Consider the following 13,499-nt stretch of genomic DNA (forward strand, 5'->3'; position numbering starts at 1 on the left):
GCAAGGGAAAAGACTCATCAGACGGAGGCTGGGCACGGGCTTCCAGTCTTCTTCCTTTCAGAAGTAGGGGTAGGGTCCTGCAAGGAATGTGCTGCTTCTTCCAGTAAGGAATGAAGCAACATGTATACAGTGTTCTGTCCAGGTAAGCTGACTTTAGACTCAAGGAGTGGAAGGAGGATAATGAGGGGAGATCTGAAGTATGAAATTTGGGGTTATATTACAGTCTAAGGAAAGAAGAGAAGCCAGGCAAGGTGCCTGTGGGAAAAACTCAAAGACTAAAATAGAGGGTTTGCCTAATGATTGCCTAATCAAGGGACGTGTGCTTCACTGTTTTCTTAGACTGGTGAAATTAGACATATTATCATTTTCTTTTATTATTATTATTCTCTTATTATTATATAAGATATAGTCTTTATCTCACATAGGAACCTCATCTTGTTTAATCTCCTAATATGTTTTAGTTGAAAACAAGCTTAATATATATGTCAGTGTTATGAATTCTTTTTTTAAAAAATGTTTTCTGGAGATTGTAAAATCATTTATTCTAATATGTTGAGTTTTCCTCTGTTCTTTGCTTGCTCTTTCATCAAAGAGGATACTTCTGACAAGATGGATGGTAAGAACTCCCTTTTCTAAATCTACTAAAGATTTTTATGACTCTTTGGAGTCAATATAACATCTTTGTTCATTCTTCTATTAATTTCTGAGAATATACTACTTATTTAGCAACAGTATTAAGTATGAAAGTGACTGCATAGTTCCATGACTGAATTTCGATTTAGGCATATTCATATTTGGGTTTCCCAGTCCACTCAAATGTTAGCTTACCGTTTGTCAAAAGTTAAATCAATTATCTTAAATATTTTTGCCTGAGCTCTTAGAAATTTGTCTCTGAATATTCTGTTTCATAAGTCTTTTCTCTAAAATGTTGGACTCAGTAAAATGTAAATGAATTTCATAAGAGAGACAAAAGACATTTTACAGGTTCATATGATTATGAATATGAAATGCAAATTGCAGATGCTGCCTTTTTAAGAATTTCAAACTAGCATTTAATCAAAATTGATTTTATTTAAGCTTGCTCTTTTTACTCTAATATTCACATGGTTAGTTTATCTTTAGTTGCTTGGTTCAGTAACAACCCTCTGATATTTTTGTCTGCTACTGGATAGCTTATTTCTATTCTTCTGCTTTACTTCATCAGATAGCATAATGTTATCTAGGAACTTGAGCTTTCTTTAAGAACTTAACAATAAAATACTGCATCTGTAAGTCATATTATGAGTACAGCATTTCCTTTACAGAGCCTAAGAAAAATGGAAAATTACTTGTTTTCCTGTCAAGTATTATATAAACTCTGAAAATCTATCTAATATGTCTTCCATTTTAATTAAATGGAATATTTAATTAATCTCGGGTTGGGTACATGACTCATAGTTATGTTAGGCTCTGCTTTTCTATATGTTTACAGTATTTCATAAATGAAAATAAATTACTCAGAGAAATGAAAGTCCATTAAGAGATGGTTTCTATATGTCAGTCCCTTAGAATTACTTCTACAACTGATGTGCTAGGACCTTTAAAAAGAAATTATTCTCACTTTCTAGATCAAAATATTTTCTTGTTTGGGCCAGAAATGTCAACCTATTTGAGTAGTCACCTCTGTTTTGTGATCTTTTACTCCCAATAATGTTCAGTGCAATGATATATATTGAAAATTGCCATTTAGTATTAAAGCATCATGATTTTTGTATTTGGGCAATTTTTACAGCAGAGAGCTCACAAAAGTGTCTAGTAAATAACAGATATATTTAATGGAGAGGTCGTTGGCTTTGTAGATGCTTTTAAAATACTGTGTTTATGTGGCCTATGTCATAGGTTTGATTTCCATGTTAGTCAAGTAGCTTTTCTAGTTCTTGTATGAGCTACCTTTTGAAAGTCCATGGAAAGAATTAGGAAAGATCTATTAAAATATTCATTTGCAAAGAAGATTAATTACAGAGTTGCATCTTTCTTGAGTAATTTCTCTAATTTTCTTCACCATTTTAAGAATGAAATAAAGCAGATAAAATTGTTAAAATAAAATTATCATTTTCAATTGCCTAGTTTTAACCTGTGTGTGTTGTGTGTGTGTGTTGTGAGTCATTAGGTTACCTAAAATTTCTTTTCCTCAAAATGAACGATTTTAAAGTTAGATTAAGGTTATGAAACCAGAAGAGAGTTGCTTTCATATTTTTGTTTCAGTCTTGGGTGGGGATCATGAGATAGAGGTCTTAACATTGGTTTTGGCAGAATTTGTTGAAATATTATTGTTCTATTTCTCTTAGGAACAGCATCTGAAGATGGTAAGAATTATATATTTTATAGTAATACAAATACCTCTACATTCATATTTTCATTAGTAGAAATTAAGCATTAAAACTAAAAACAACTCATTTCTTTGCAAATCTGTATAATTTGCCAGTTATGGTAACATGTACATTTTGTAAGGTTGTACTAGTTGTATATGGATTTTTTTTTTAATTCTTTATTTTTTCATTTTGCTTTGTATCATTGATCATCACATGCTGAAAAAACATAATTGCTTAATATGTTTAATAATATCTAATATAAATTACTACATAATTTTTTTTTTTAAGGTGTGTGCTTTTATTTTTTTTTAATTTATACCAATCCATTTATACTTCGGGGGAGCATCTCCCACTGTTATATAATCATCTCATTGGCATTTGAAAAACTTTATTTAGTCTGGTTTTAAATGTATCTTTTTGAATCAGTGACTGGGAAATGGGATATTTGATTTGAATTTTGTATTACAACAATTGCTTACAGAATAATTTTTTTCAATGAGCAAGTATACTTAAAAAGAATAATTTTTATTTTTTAATTTGTAGAAAGAGAAAATTCAGACTTTATAGTTATTCTGCCTGAACTTTATCTTATTAAAATGATTTGAAGCACATTTTTTCCTCTAAGTTTTACCTGGATGACATTTCCATATAATACAAAATTAAATAGGTTTAACTTTTTTGGTTTCATATTTTTTCTGATATATTTGGAATATTTTCATATTTCATATTTGAAATTGGAGTACTGTATGAAAACATGATTTCTGGCACTGTGGTATTGTAATTTAGCAATGTTAGTATCAAAACACATATCCAAATATCTTCATTATATAAAATGTGGATAAATTCTCATATTCAAAAATAATAATTTGGGGGAGCCAGTGTAGCTCAGTGGTTAAGCACCAGCTTCCCACATATAAGGTCCCAGGTTTAATCCCCAGCCCTGGTACCTCAAAAAATTAATAATAGTCATTTGGTCTTTCTGTCTTCCTTCTTAGAAGAATATTGTATCCTACTCTAATAGACTCTATACAAGGGCAAGAGGCCTGAACTGTGGACTTGTTAGGGGACTTAAAGAATTTGGTAGGGGAACAGATGTAGCACAAGTGGTTTAACACTTGCTTCCCATGTACAAGGTCCTGGGTTCAATCCCCAGGACCTCTTAAAAAAAAAAGAATTTGGTAGATTGCTAGGACTCAATCAACTATACTTCTGATTTTACATCTATTTTGTTCCTAGTTCTTATCATTCTTTTATCTTCTCTCACTCATTTCTTAATTTTGTAATTTCTCCTTATTCTTGAATATATTTTTTCCTAATTAATGTAACTATATTAGGCTAGCCGGTGTTTTCGTCTGCCCTACCAGTTGTACCTTTTAACTAAAAAGAATTCTGAGTTCTGTTCGTTTCTGGTCCTGGTCCTGATTTAATTGTAGTTGAGACTGTTGCTTGAAAAATGCCAAAGTACCTACTAGTAATCTATTCTGTCATTGCTTGTTTTTATAAATGACAGCTTTACTTAGCACTCAAATAAGCATTATCTCCCTTGGCTCAGTAGCTCTAGAAATAGGATAAAGTGGTTTCTGACATGGTTTTGTGGAGAGGGTTGGTAGTGTAGTAAAAGAGAAGGGGGTGAAACGGGGAGGTAGAGAAGAAAATGTATTGAGAAAAGTGCCAACTCTTACATGATAGTGTTTTCTCAAATTATCATATAAATTACTTATGGGAAGAATGGCATATACATCTTTAGTAATTTGATGTTTGACACAAGAAAAATGATTTAATATTTTTGCATATTAATATCTCTTCCTGCAATCTCTTCAGAAGTTTATTTTCGGTCAAAGGGTTTGTTTGGGTTTTTGTTTCTTAGACTGGGCTTATATTTAAAACTATAGTCTGGGTTTGAGAATAAGCTAAATTTCATAGAAACTCAATTTAGAATGAAACTACCAATTAAGTAACAAGTGGTATGTCTGTGGTAATTACTTTAATTATAACTCTGTCAGACTAATAATATCAAACTATGAATAGAAATCTTTTGGTTAGACATTATCCTTACCCTTTAAGGAAAGTAAGCTTGTAAAAAGACAGTAGGTATTTTTAAATTTTAAGGAAACTATAACTTAAAGCAGTGGTTACAGTTTTTACAGAATTTAACACATATTTGAAAAGCATACCTAATTAGAAAATTATTATTTGATTTTTTTCCCTTTCTAAATGGTATTATAGAAAAATATTCTTCATTTATGGAAATATTTTATTCCTCAGGTCGGGTGAGAGCAAAGCTTTCAGCGCCACTTGCTGGCATGGGAAATGCCAAGACAGATTCTAGAGGAAGAAGTCGAACAAAAATGGTGTCTCAGTCACAGCGTATGTATTGCTTATTAGTCCTGTATTTGGCACCATGTTACAATGTGTGCTGTTTGTATATTACTGCGTTGGTAGATTCACCAGTGGATAAATACAAAGGTAATTTCAAAAGAAAAAAAAAGACAAGCCACAAACTGAGTTCTTGTTCTGTACTTTAGGTTCATCATCACCTGACAAAAATGAAGGTATCTTTTCACTGTTTTGGGTCAGTTGTTGTGCATGTTTTGGAATTTTTTGAGTGGGTGTTGTCTTGTCTTTGGTGTGTTATTAGGGCTGCATCATTGATATCTGCCACTTAGAAAGAAAAACTTCATCTGCTTTTTTAAAAAAACTTTTGCATGGGATTATTTTAAATAGCACAAATCTTCAACATTAAGGTTTTCACAATCTACTCAGAAACTTGCAAATGTGGAAAATTGTGCTTTTTAGAGGCAAAATAATTGCCGTAAGGCAGCTGTAAAATCTGGTTGGATCGAACTAATGCTATTTAAAGACAGAGATATGATATCTTCTTACTCCCTTCCCCCCTGCCCCAAATTTATTTCAATATCTTGTTTTTGATTGTCATTTTTGGAAGAAATACACTGATTTACATTCAAGAAACATAATTGAAATGACAAATTCTGTTATAATCCTTGTTAAATTTAAGATTTATATTTTTGGCTATTTCAATGGAAGCTGAGTTCTTCATAAGCACAATTATTAAAAAGCACAATTTAAGTCTATTCCCATCCCTCTTTACCAAGATATTTTCATTAGCACTTACCTCTAAAAACAGGAAATTTTTCAAGGGAAGTAATTGTGGGGGTAATTTTGTATGTTTGTCTCTTTTGGAAAGAAATGGATTTAGCTGTCTTCCATAGTTTGGGTGATTTATCAGGATATAGATATACCGTATTTATTTGTTCTTTTCCTGAGTCCTAAATTTTGATTCTCTTACTTGATATCAGGGAAAAGATATGAGGTAGGGGAGGTTGCTGGTGATGATTGTACAAGTCCTACCTATCAGATTGTCTTCAGGCAAAGGATGGACGCACTCAACAAGAGTCCTTAAAATATGCAAAAATATTCAGTAAAATTGATTTGCAAATGAAGGATTATTTACAGATAGGAAAAATGGCAAATATCCTCTAGGCAAGGACTTCTCCCAACTAAATTAGGAGTATATTATATCACATTCTGTCCTAATCTTGTATATTTTTAGAGTAATTTGATATTTAACTTTTTTCAGGAGGTAACCGGGATTGAACCCAGGACCTCATACATGGGAAGCAGGCATTCAACCACTTGAGCTATGTCTGCTGCCCAGAATAATTTGATCGTTAGCAGTATGGTGTAGTAGTTTAGAATCTTGCAGTTCTGTCAGTGGTCTGCAGACCAGCAGCATCAGCATCACCTGGGAGATTGTTAGAAATGCAGAATCTCATATCACACCACAGATCAACTCCAGAATCTGCTTTTTTAACAAGATAACTAAGTTTGAGAAATACTGGTATTGATTATGGACTCTGGAGCCATACTGCCCAGGTTTGAATCCTGGCTTTTCCAGATTTTTTTTTTTTTTTCAAGTTACTAGAGCCAGAGATTAAACCTTTTTAGTATGGGAGCTAGCACTGAATCCCTGAGTCACATTGACTCTGCTGAGTTGGTTGGTTTGGTTTTCTTTTTCATTTGTTTGCTTGTTGTTTTGGAGTTTTGTTTTATTTTGTTTTTAGGAGGCACTGGAAACTAAACCTAGAACCTCCCATGTGGGAAGCAGGTGCTCAACCACTTGAGCCGTATCTCCTTTCCTTCTACATTGTTTAACTCACTGTATTTCTGTATACTTATCTCTAAAATGAGGATGATAATGGTATCTACCTCATAGGATTGTTATGAGGATTAAATAATGTAGTGTATTTAATACACTTAAAACAGGTGCCTGATCCCCAGAGTAAGTGCTATATATGTTAGCTGATAAAATTGTCCTAATTATTATTCTTAATTTAATGTAAATTTAATTTTAGACTTCCATTATGTATTTCTGTGTTTTGTTCTTCTTTCTATCACTTCAGGAAACAGAGAAATAAGTTATGAAATTTAGAGCAGAAAGAAAAATAAAGATAGCAACCAGAAACTCTCCACATCTAGTATTTTGAGGATAGAACTTAAGTTTATGTAAAATTTTTATCTTGATCTCTTCTAAAATATTATTAAGAGTGATTTGAGGACAAAGCTTCAAATTGTTTCAAGTATGGCTCTTTACATCTTACTTAAGGACCTCCCTTTGAGATACATTGTAACTGCAGATCCCTTAAGTAAAAAAACACAGTGAATTCTTACATTTGTGTGCTTCTTCACTTTGAAACCACATCCATGATACTTTAATTCCTCTACTATAAAATGAGAACATAATCAGTAGCTTTTTGGATATCATAAGCATGTAACATCAAGACTTTCCCACTATAACATCACTTAGATTTTGAATCATATTGGAGATTTTGTTTCTTTGCGTTTTTACTTGAATGACCACTTGTTCCATTCCAGATTCTTTTGGAAAAAGATATTGTGGCCTATAATTTGATGCAAGTTTCTTTACAACGTATTTTCTTCAAAATATTACTGTGATCTCCATTTTCACTTTGTTTTAAAGTAATTCATTAGGTTTTGCATGGTCTTTCTATATTTTTGTATCATCATTAATGAAAAAAAAAAATCTTTAATAAAGCAGGTGTGTTCTGGTGGCTAACCAAAATAAATAAAAGCAGACCCAATAGAGAGACTTCCAGATTTATATTTGTTAGAATTGTCTTTTTTGTTAGTACAACTGGTTGTGTGCAAATGATTGCACGTCCTGTCAAAAACTTTGTACTCCCTTTTTTTTTTTCTTTGTCTTGAGAAAGATAAAATTTGCAGCTTTTTCATATTATTTTCCTTTAGCTGTAAGATGTTGTAATTCTTCCTTGCCTATAGTTTTAAATTAAATGTTTCAAAAATAAAAACGTAAACATTTAATTATTTGGATTTTTGGACTATCAGTAGAAGGAAAACTGAAGAATTTACATTTACTTTTGCAATTTTTTATCTGCTTTGTACATGAGTGTCTGCTTTCAGCTTATCAGCTATAAAAATTATTAAATGTACTGCTTTTATCAAAAACATCTGTGATTGGGGCCTTTTTTAAGTTTGCTTTGTTGTTTTGTTTTGTTTTGTTTTTTGCCTCAGGGTTTTTTGGTTTTGAGAACTGACTAAAGCTTTCTTATTTTTGCCATCCATTTTAAATATGCTCCTTCCCTCTTCATGGATTGTAACCCTTACCCTAAAATTCTACCTTTACACTTGTTCAGGATCACAATCTGCTAATACCATTGGTGGTAAGAATCTATAGACGTTATGTGTGCATCTGTTGTTTGGTCACCTTTTTCATTATCAAGAATGGTTTCTATTCAGCAGAAATTCTAGACATTTTATTCCATTGTTTTGTAAACGTATTGGGGCAAAAAATTGTCCAGGTTGACACTACAAGTATAAACATTCAGAAGCAAAGGAGCTTAGTAATGATGCCTTGAAAATATTTCATTAAATATGTAAAATGTGTAAAATGGTTATCTAAAAACAGAGGAAGAGAAATTAAGTATCCAGTTTCAAGTTTTGCAAACTAGACTATTTTCTAGTAGCATACAAGTCCATGTCCTTTTTCATCAATTCTTTGGTTTTCCTGGAAGAAGTAATTAACACTATTTTCCAGCCGAGTGGTTCTTTGCTGGAGAAAGAACCTTGGTATTTTTTCCTAAGTATAAATAATTCCAAAACTTATCATAGGCACTAAAATTATCACACCGTTGGTGGGGGGCAGGGATCTTTGAAGAAGAAAGGATAATGATTAAAGCAGAATGAACTTCATTTCCTTGGAGAGGCCGTGAATGAATTTAAATAAATGGGGAGTGAGCTTGCATAATTTTAATAAATTCAATAAATCTAGAGTAAATGGAGCAGTTACTCTGCTTTTTGACGTTTCCTATCTGCTGAATAGACCCACATTTCAAAGAATTCTCTAGTCTTCCCCACCAACCCCCTCCCAATTTATATTGATTGTAACACAATAACCATATTGTTTGTGATCAGTTCATTATTTATCCTTTTTATATTGTTGTGGGTTTTCCTGTAAAATTATTTGTCAGCTTAGCTTGCATTGTGAGTTTGTGGCATGTTGAGTGTTTGGATGTTTTGGTGTGTATATTTATTTAGTTTAGACACTGCATGGAGAAGATAGGGACTTTATGAGTATCCTTAAGGTTATAATGAAAGAAACCTGATTTGAAGCTTCTTCAACTGAAATGTCATTAAACAAATGACCTGTCATTTAAAAATAGACTTGAATAATTTACCTACAGTAATTTAGACTTCCTTCTCTTCAAATAGTAAGTTGTTAAGTTCATTGTAAACACTACTTTGGTTTACATTATGGCTATCCCAGAGGAAGATAAGTTTCATTTTGTGCGCTGGGAAAGTTTAAGAATTAAGCATGAGTGATGCAAGACTATGCGAAGAGAACTGGAGCAGGGCTCACAAAGCAGCAGCTAGTGGGCCCCATCCAGCCTGCCTCCATTCGTGTGTTGTTTGACCTACACAGCATGAGAAGAATCAGGAAACTCCAAAGCTTTCATTTTTGAAAAATCCTAAAACCTGGCTGGTATTACCTCAGAATAGAGCTGGCTGGAACTAAAAAACTTGCCTACCCCTTAGGAAAGGGTCAGCCCTCCTCCTCAGAGCAGGCCTCTCACCACGCTCTGCCCTGCGCTCGGTGCTCCTCCCTCCCTGGCATGGCTTCGGAGCCTTAAACTTCACTCTGTGAAAATGAGGCACAATTAGGTGAGATTATACAAGGGTGACTGCCCTACTGGGTAGGAAAAGTGGTGCCACATGAAGGGGAAGTTGCTCTGATGAAGATTTATTTAAGTGCAATTTTAATATTTTCTGTAATGTTACCATCAAGAATCTGAAGTTAGATTCTATCTTGGAGTTATCTAGCCCATTTTCCCATTCAATACGGACATCAAATGCTTTGACAACATTCATCCCCTTAAAAGGTAACTTTTGCACTTCTAGTTGAAAACCATGTTTCTTTACTTTTTTTTTTTTTTAACCCATACCCCAGTTCTGTTCAGCGACCCCTCTTTATCTCCTTGACCACATCTCCCCTGCCTTCTGAGACTGAAAATCACTAGCTTGGAAGGTGTCTGACTTCTCTGATAGTTACAAATCCTTTAGTCTTGCACCATTCTCAGTACCTCTGTATCCCAGAACAGCCACCCTAGAGCCAATTGATATTTGAAGGCAGCTAATGTTTCCTCTTCAAGTTTCGTTTTTATCTGACCCGATTTTGTAAGCATTTAAAATTTAATTTTGTAAAAGTTACAAAATACGTTTAGCAGCAAGCTAGATACCCATTCAGAAGCATCTCAGCAGGCAACCTGTTTTAACACAAAGCAAATAGTCATTATTATATTCTTAACCAAAATGATAGCTATAATAAATTATTGTTTGTTTCCCTTTTCAATATATATCTTTTTCACTTAGCATTTTAGCCATATAAAATGTATTGTCAGATAAGCGGTTTCTTTGGAAATCTTGTATATTATTTGAGTTCTGAAAATTGTAATAACGTTGTCCTTACTAACCATAATAGCCTGTACCCCTTAAAACTGAAAATATATTTTAGATGATTTATGGATCTACATGTATATAGTATACCTTTTTTCCCCAGGTTACAATTATATATACATAAATCCTTTTGAGTCCATTTCCTTTGAAATTCGAACCTGCCGTTTTCTCAGACGTGTTTTCTTCTTTTAGCAAGTTCTTTTGGAGTTCACATCTTAATATTTGAATGTGTGTTTGGTGTTCAGCTGGCAGTCGTTCTGGGTCTCCGGGAAGAGTTCTGACCACGACCACCCTATCCACTGTGAGCTCTGGTGTTCAGAGAGTCCTGGTCAATTCAGCCTCAGCCTCAGCACAGAAGAGAAGCAAGATACCACGGAGCCAGGGATGTAGCAGAGAGGCTAGTCCATCTAGGCTCTCAGTGGGTAAGTTTTCCTATGAGGGACTTGAGACTTTCTATTTCTTTTGTATTTCAGGCTTTGGTGGCATTGAAGGCTATATTATATGGTTAGACATTTATAAGCTAGAGGAAAGCAACTCAAATATTCAAGGAAAATTGACTGGAAATACAGGTTTTTAATGGAATTAGGTATTTTATCTTGAAAGTATGATTTATCAGAACATTGAAAAATAGGACTAGTATATTAAAGCATAAAATTTTTATGTGATTCACAATATATTTGTTATATATTATGTTATGTGAATGTGTGTATGTATGTTAGTTGCGTATATTTGATATTTATATAATAAATCAGCCTTGTTCAGATAATAAACTTCCTTGGTCTCTGTGTATTGGTTAGGGTATCTTCAATTTCAGGTAGCAGAATTGCAGTTGTAACCAGCTTAAATGATAAAAAAAGAAATTTATTGGATATTTTAATTGAAAAGTTTGGAGGTTGAACAGCCTTTGGAGCGAATTGTTCCAGGGATTGATTGATCAACATTACCCTTGTGGATCCAGGATCAGTCTATATACTCTCTTATTTTTATAGCTGTGTATCTATCTATCTTCTCCCCTCTTCTTTCCTGGGTCCTCTATCTTTTTTCTTGCTTTGCTCCCCAGCCCCCCCCCCCCTTTTTTTTCTCAATACACATTCTCAAATGAGTTCCTAAGAAATTATGTATGGGAGTCAAACTTACTGAGGGCTTACTTGTCTGAGAATGTCTTTATTCAGAGGGTAGCGTACATTTCTTTTAGGCCTATAGACTTTGAATTAATTTCCTTTCCTCAGAAGTACTTTACACTTATGCTCAGTCTGATATTTGATATATCTTACCCCAGCACTTCTGAAGTTTTCATTGAGGCTGGTTTTCACCTGTTCATTTTCCAGACATTATTTTAAAGTCTCTACTTCACTCTTAGTCCATCCTAGCCCCAAGATTTTCCAACACTTGCTCATTTCTTTTCCTACTTGTATTTGAGTGTTTTATTTGTGAGGAATCAGGAGAGGAGCAGAGTTTAAAAGCATTGGCTCATTTCTCCCTCTTTGTCTTGAACTGAAAGTTTAACGGTGTGTTGTACTTTAAGCTAATATTTTATATGGAAAGATTTCATTTCTCTCTTGAAATAAAGATTTTGACCTAAGATACCAAAAGTGTGATAGAAATATATAAGCTCAGTCAACAAAGAAAAGAAATTGAATTTTACTGGGTGGTACTATATTCTTTAAATCCTCTTACTCTTTGCAGACTTTTTATTTTAGTAAAATATTACTTTACGTTTTTAAATTTCATGCAAACTACAAACCACATTCAAGAATTTTACTGTATTCCTAATGCTTCATCAAGAATATTTTCTTTTCAACCTAGAAAAACTTAGATATTGATCAGGGTTTCAGGAAAAAAACAAACCCCAAAGTATCAAAATATGCAACCTTTATCTTCTTTTCTCTCCCCTCTGTGCTATGGTTGCCTCACATCAGCCCGAAGCAGCCGTATTCCTCGACCAAGTGTGAGTCAGGGGTGCAGCCGGGAAGCTAGTCGGGAGAGCAGCAGGGACACAAGTCCTGTTCGCTCTTTTCAGCCCCTTGGTAAGTATTTAGGCAGGTATTGTGTGCATTGCTTTCCCCTGCCCTAGCAGCTAGTCTGATAATCTCAACACAGTCTGGATTTAGCGTTCCTCGACTGTCTGTCCCTATCATTTGTCTGTCTTTTTGGGGAAATTTGAGTCAGAAGAAGATTATGTGTGGAAAATTCCTTTCACATTAACTTGTCTTAAGTGAGCAAGTTATTAGTCATTTATAAATGAATTTCCTTGATAATTGAGTATATGTCCCATGGACTTAAACTGCAGAATATCGAACTCAAGATTTTTCTTAACAAGTAAACCTACAAGATTAAAAGATGTTTTTTAAAATCTTTAGTATTTTTAGGATAACTGAAGAGGCAGATGTTTTTACATTGAGACTCTTAAAACTTCTGATGGTCCTTTAGCATTTTAACTTTTCTCAGATTTTTTCTTTTAATTCAACAAAATGTAGTTACTATATAGTTTGCTCTTTAGACTTTGGGGTCCTTAAGTAGAACACGGTTCTGCATGTTGTCTATGATGTAATGAATGCCTCTCTGGAATACCAATAATTGGCATGGATTGGAATAAACAGTTTTCTTGGAAAGTCTCACGTTTAAAGGAGCCATTGGAATTCTTACTTCCTATCAGATAGACGTGTTAGGATAGAATTTCTAGTGATTAATTTTATTATTTTGGGGGCCATTAGACTCAAATATATCAGTAGGTTGCACTGTGCTCACTTCGAAAACTCCATTAAGCTAGGAATACAGGACAAGAATATCCTCAACCCATATTGTGAATGTTCCAGCCCCAAGTGTCAAAGGGTTTCCCTCTCTCTCCCCCCACTGTAGGAAGGTATCAAGGGAAAAAGAACTGTTCACGCATCACTAAGGCCATGTGTAGTAGATACTTTGCCAGTTATTTTTTAGTTCATATGCAATAGTCTTAGTCTGTAGAGGATCTGTGTATCAGTCAGCCAAAGGGGTGCTGATGCAAAATACCAGAAATCTGCTGGGCATTATAAAGGGTATTTTTTGGGGGTAGGAGCTTACAGTTACCAGGCCATAAAGCATAAGTTACTTCCCTCACCAAAGTCTATTTTCACGTGTTGGAGCAAGATGGCTGCTGAC

At 33.9% G+C, this 13,499-nt stretch overlaps 1 protein-coding gene across 50 annotated transcripts in view; it reads left to right on the forward strand.

The window, feature by feature from the left end:
* The window catches only part of CLASP2 (cytoplasmic linker associated protein 2), a 256,293-nt gene that overhangs the window by 161,861 nt on the left and 80,933 nt on the right, over nt 1-13,499 (forward strand). For 17 of the 50 annotated variants that reach the window (XM_058290827.2, XM_058290822.2, XM_058290823.2 and 14 more), the window contains 7 exons: nt 593-616; nt 2,328-2,345; nt 4,617-4,718; nt 4,877-4,903; nt 8,045-8,071; nt 10,607-10,783; nt 12,281-12,388. In XM_058290827.2, the coding sequence (XP_058146810.1) occupies nt 593-616; nt 2,328-2,345; nt 4,617-4,718; nt 4,877-4,903; nt 8,045-8,071; nt 10,607-10,783; nt 12,281-12,388 (483 nt within the window). The remainder of the gene's footprint in view (nt 1-592; nt 617-2,327; nt 2,346-4,616; nt 4,719-4,876; nt 4,904-8,044; nt 8,072-10,606; nt 10,784-12,280; nt 12,389-13,499) is intronic. The other 33 variants (XM_058290826.1, XM_058290836.2, XM_058290824.2 and 30 more) reach the window with 3 other exon arrangements.

Source organism: Dasypus novemcinctus, chromosome 31 (genome assembly GCF_030445035.2).
Source record: "Dasypus novemcinctus isolate mDasNov1 chromosome 31, mDasNov1.1.hap2, whole genome shotgun sequence".
Lineage (NCBI taxonomy): Eukaryota > Metazoa > Chordata > Mammalia > Cingulata > Dasypodidae > Dasypus > Dasypus novemcinctus.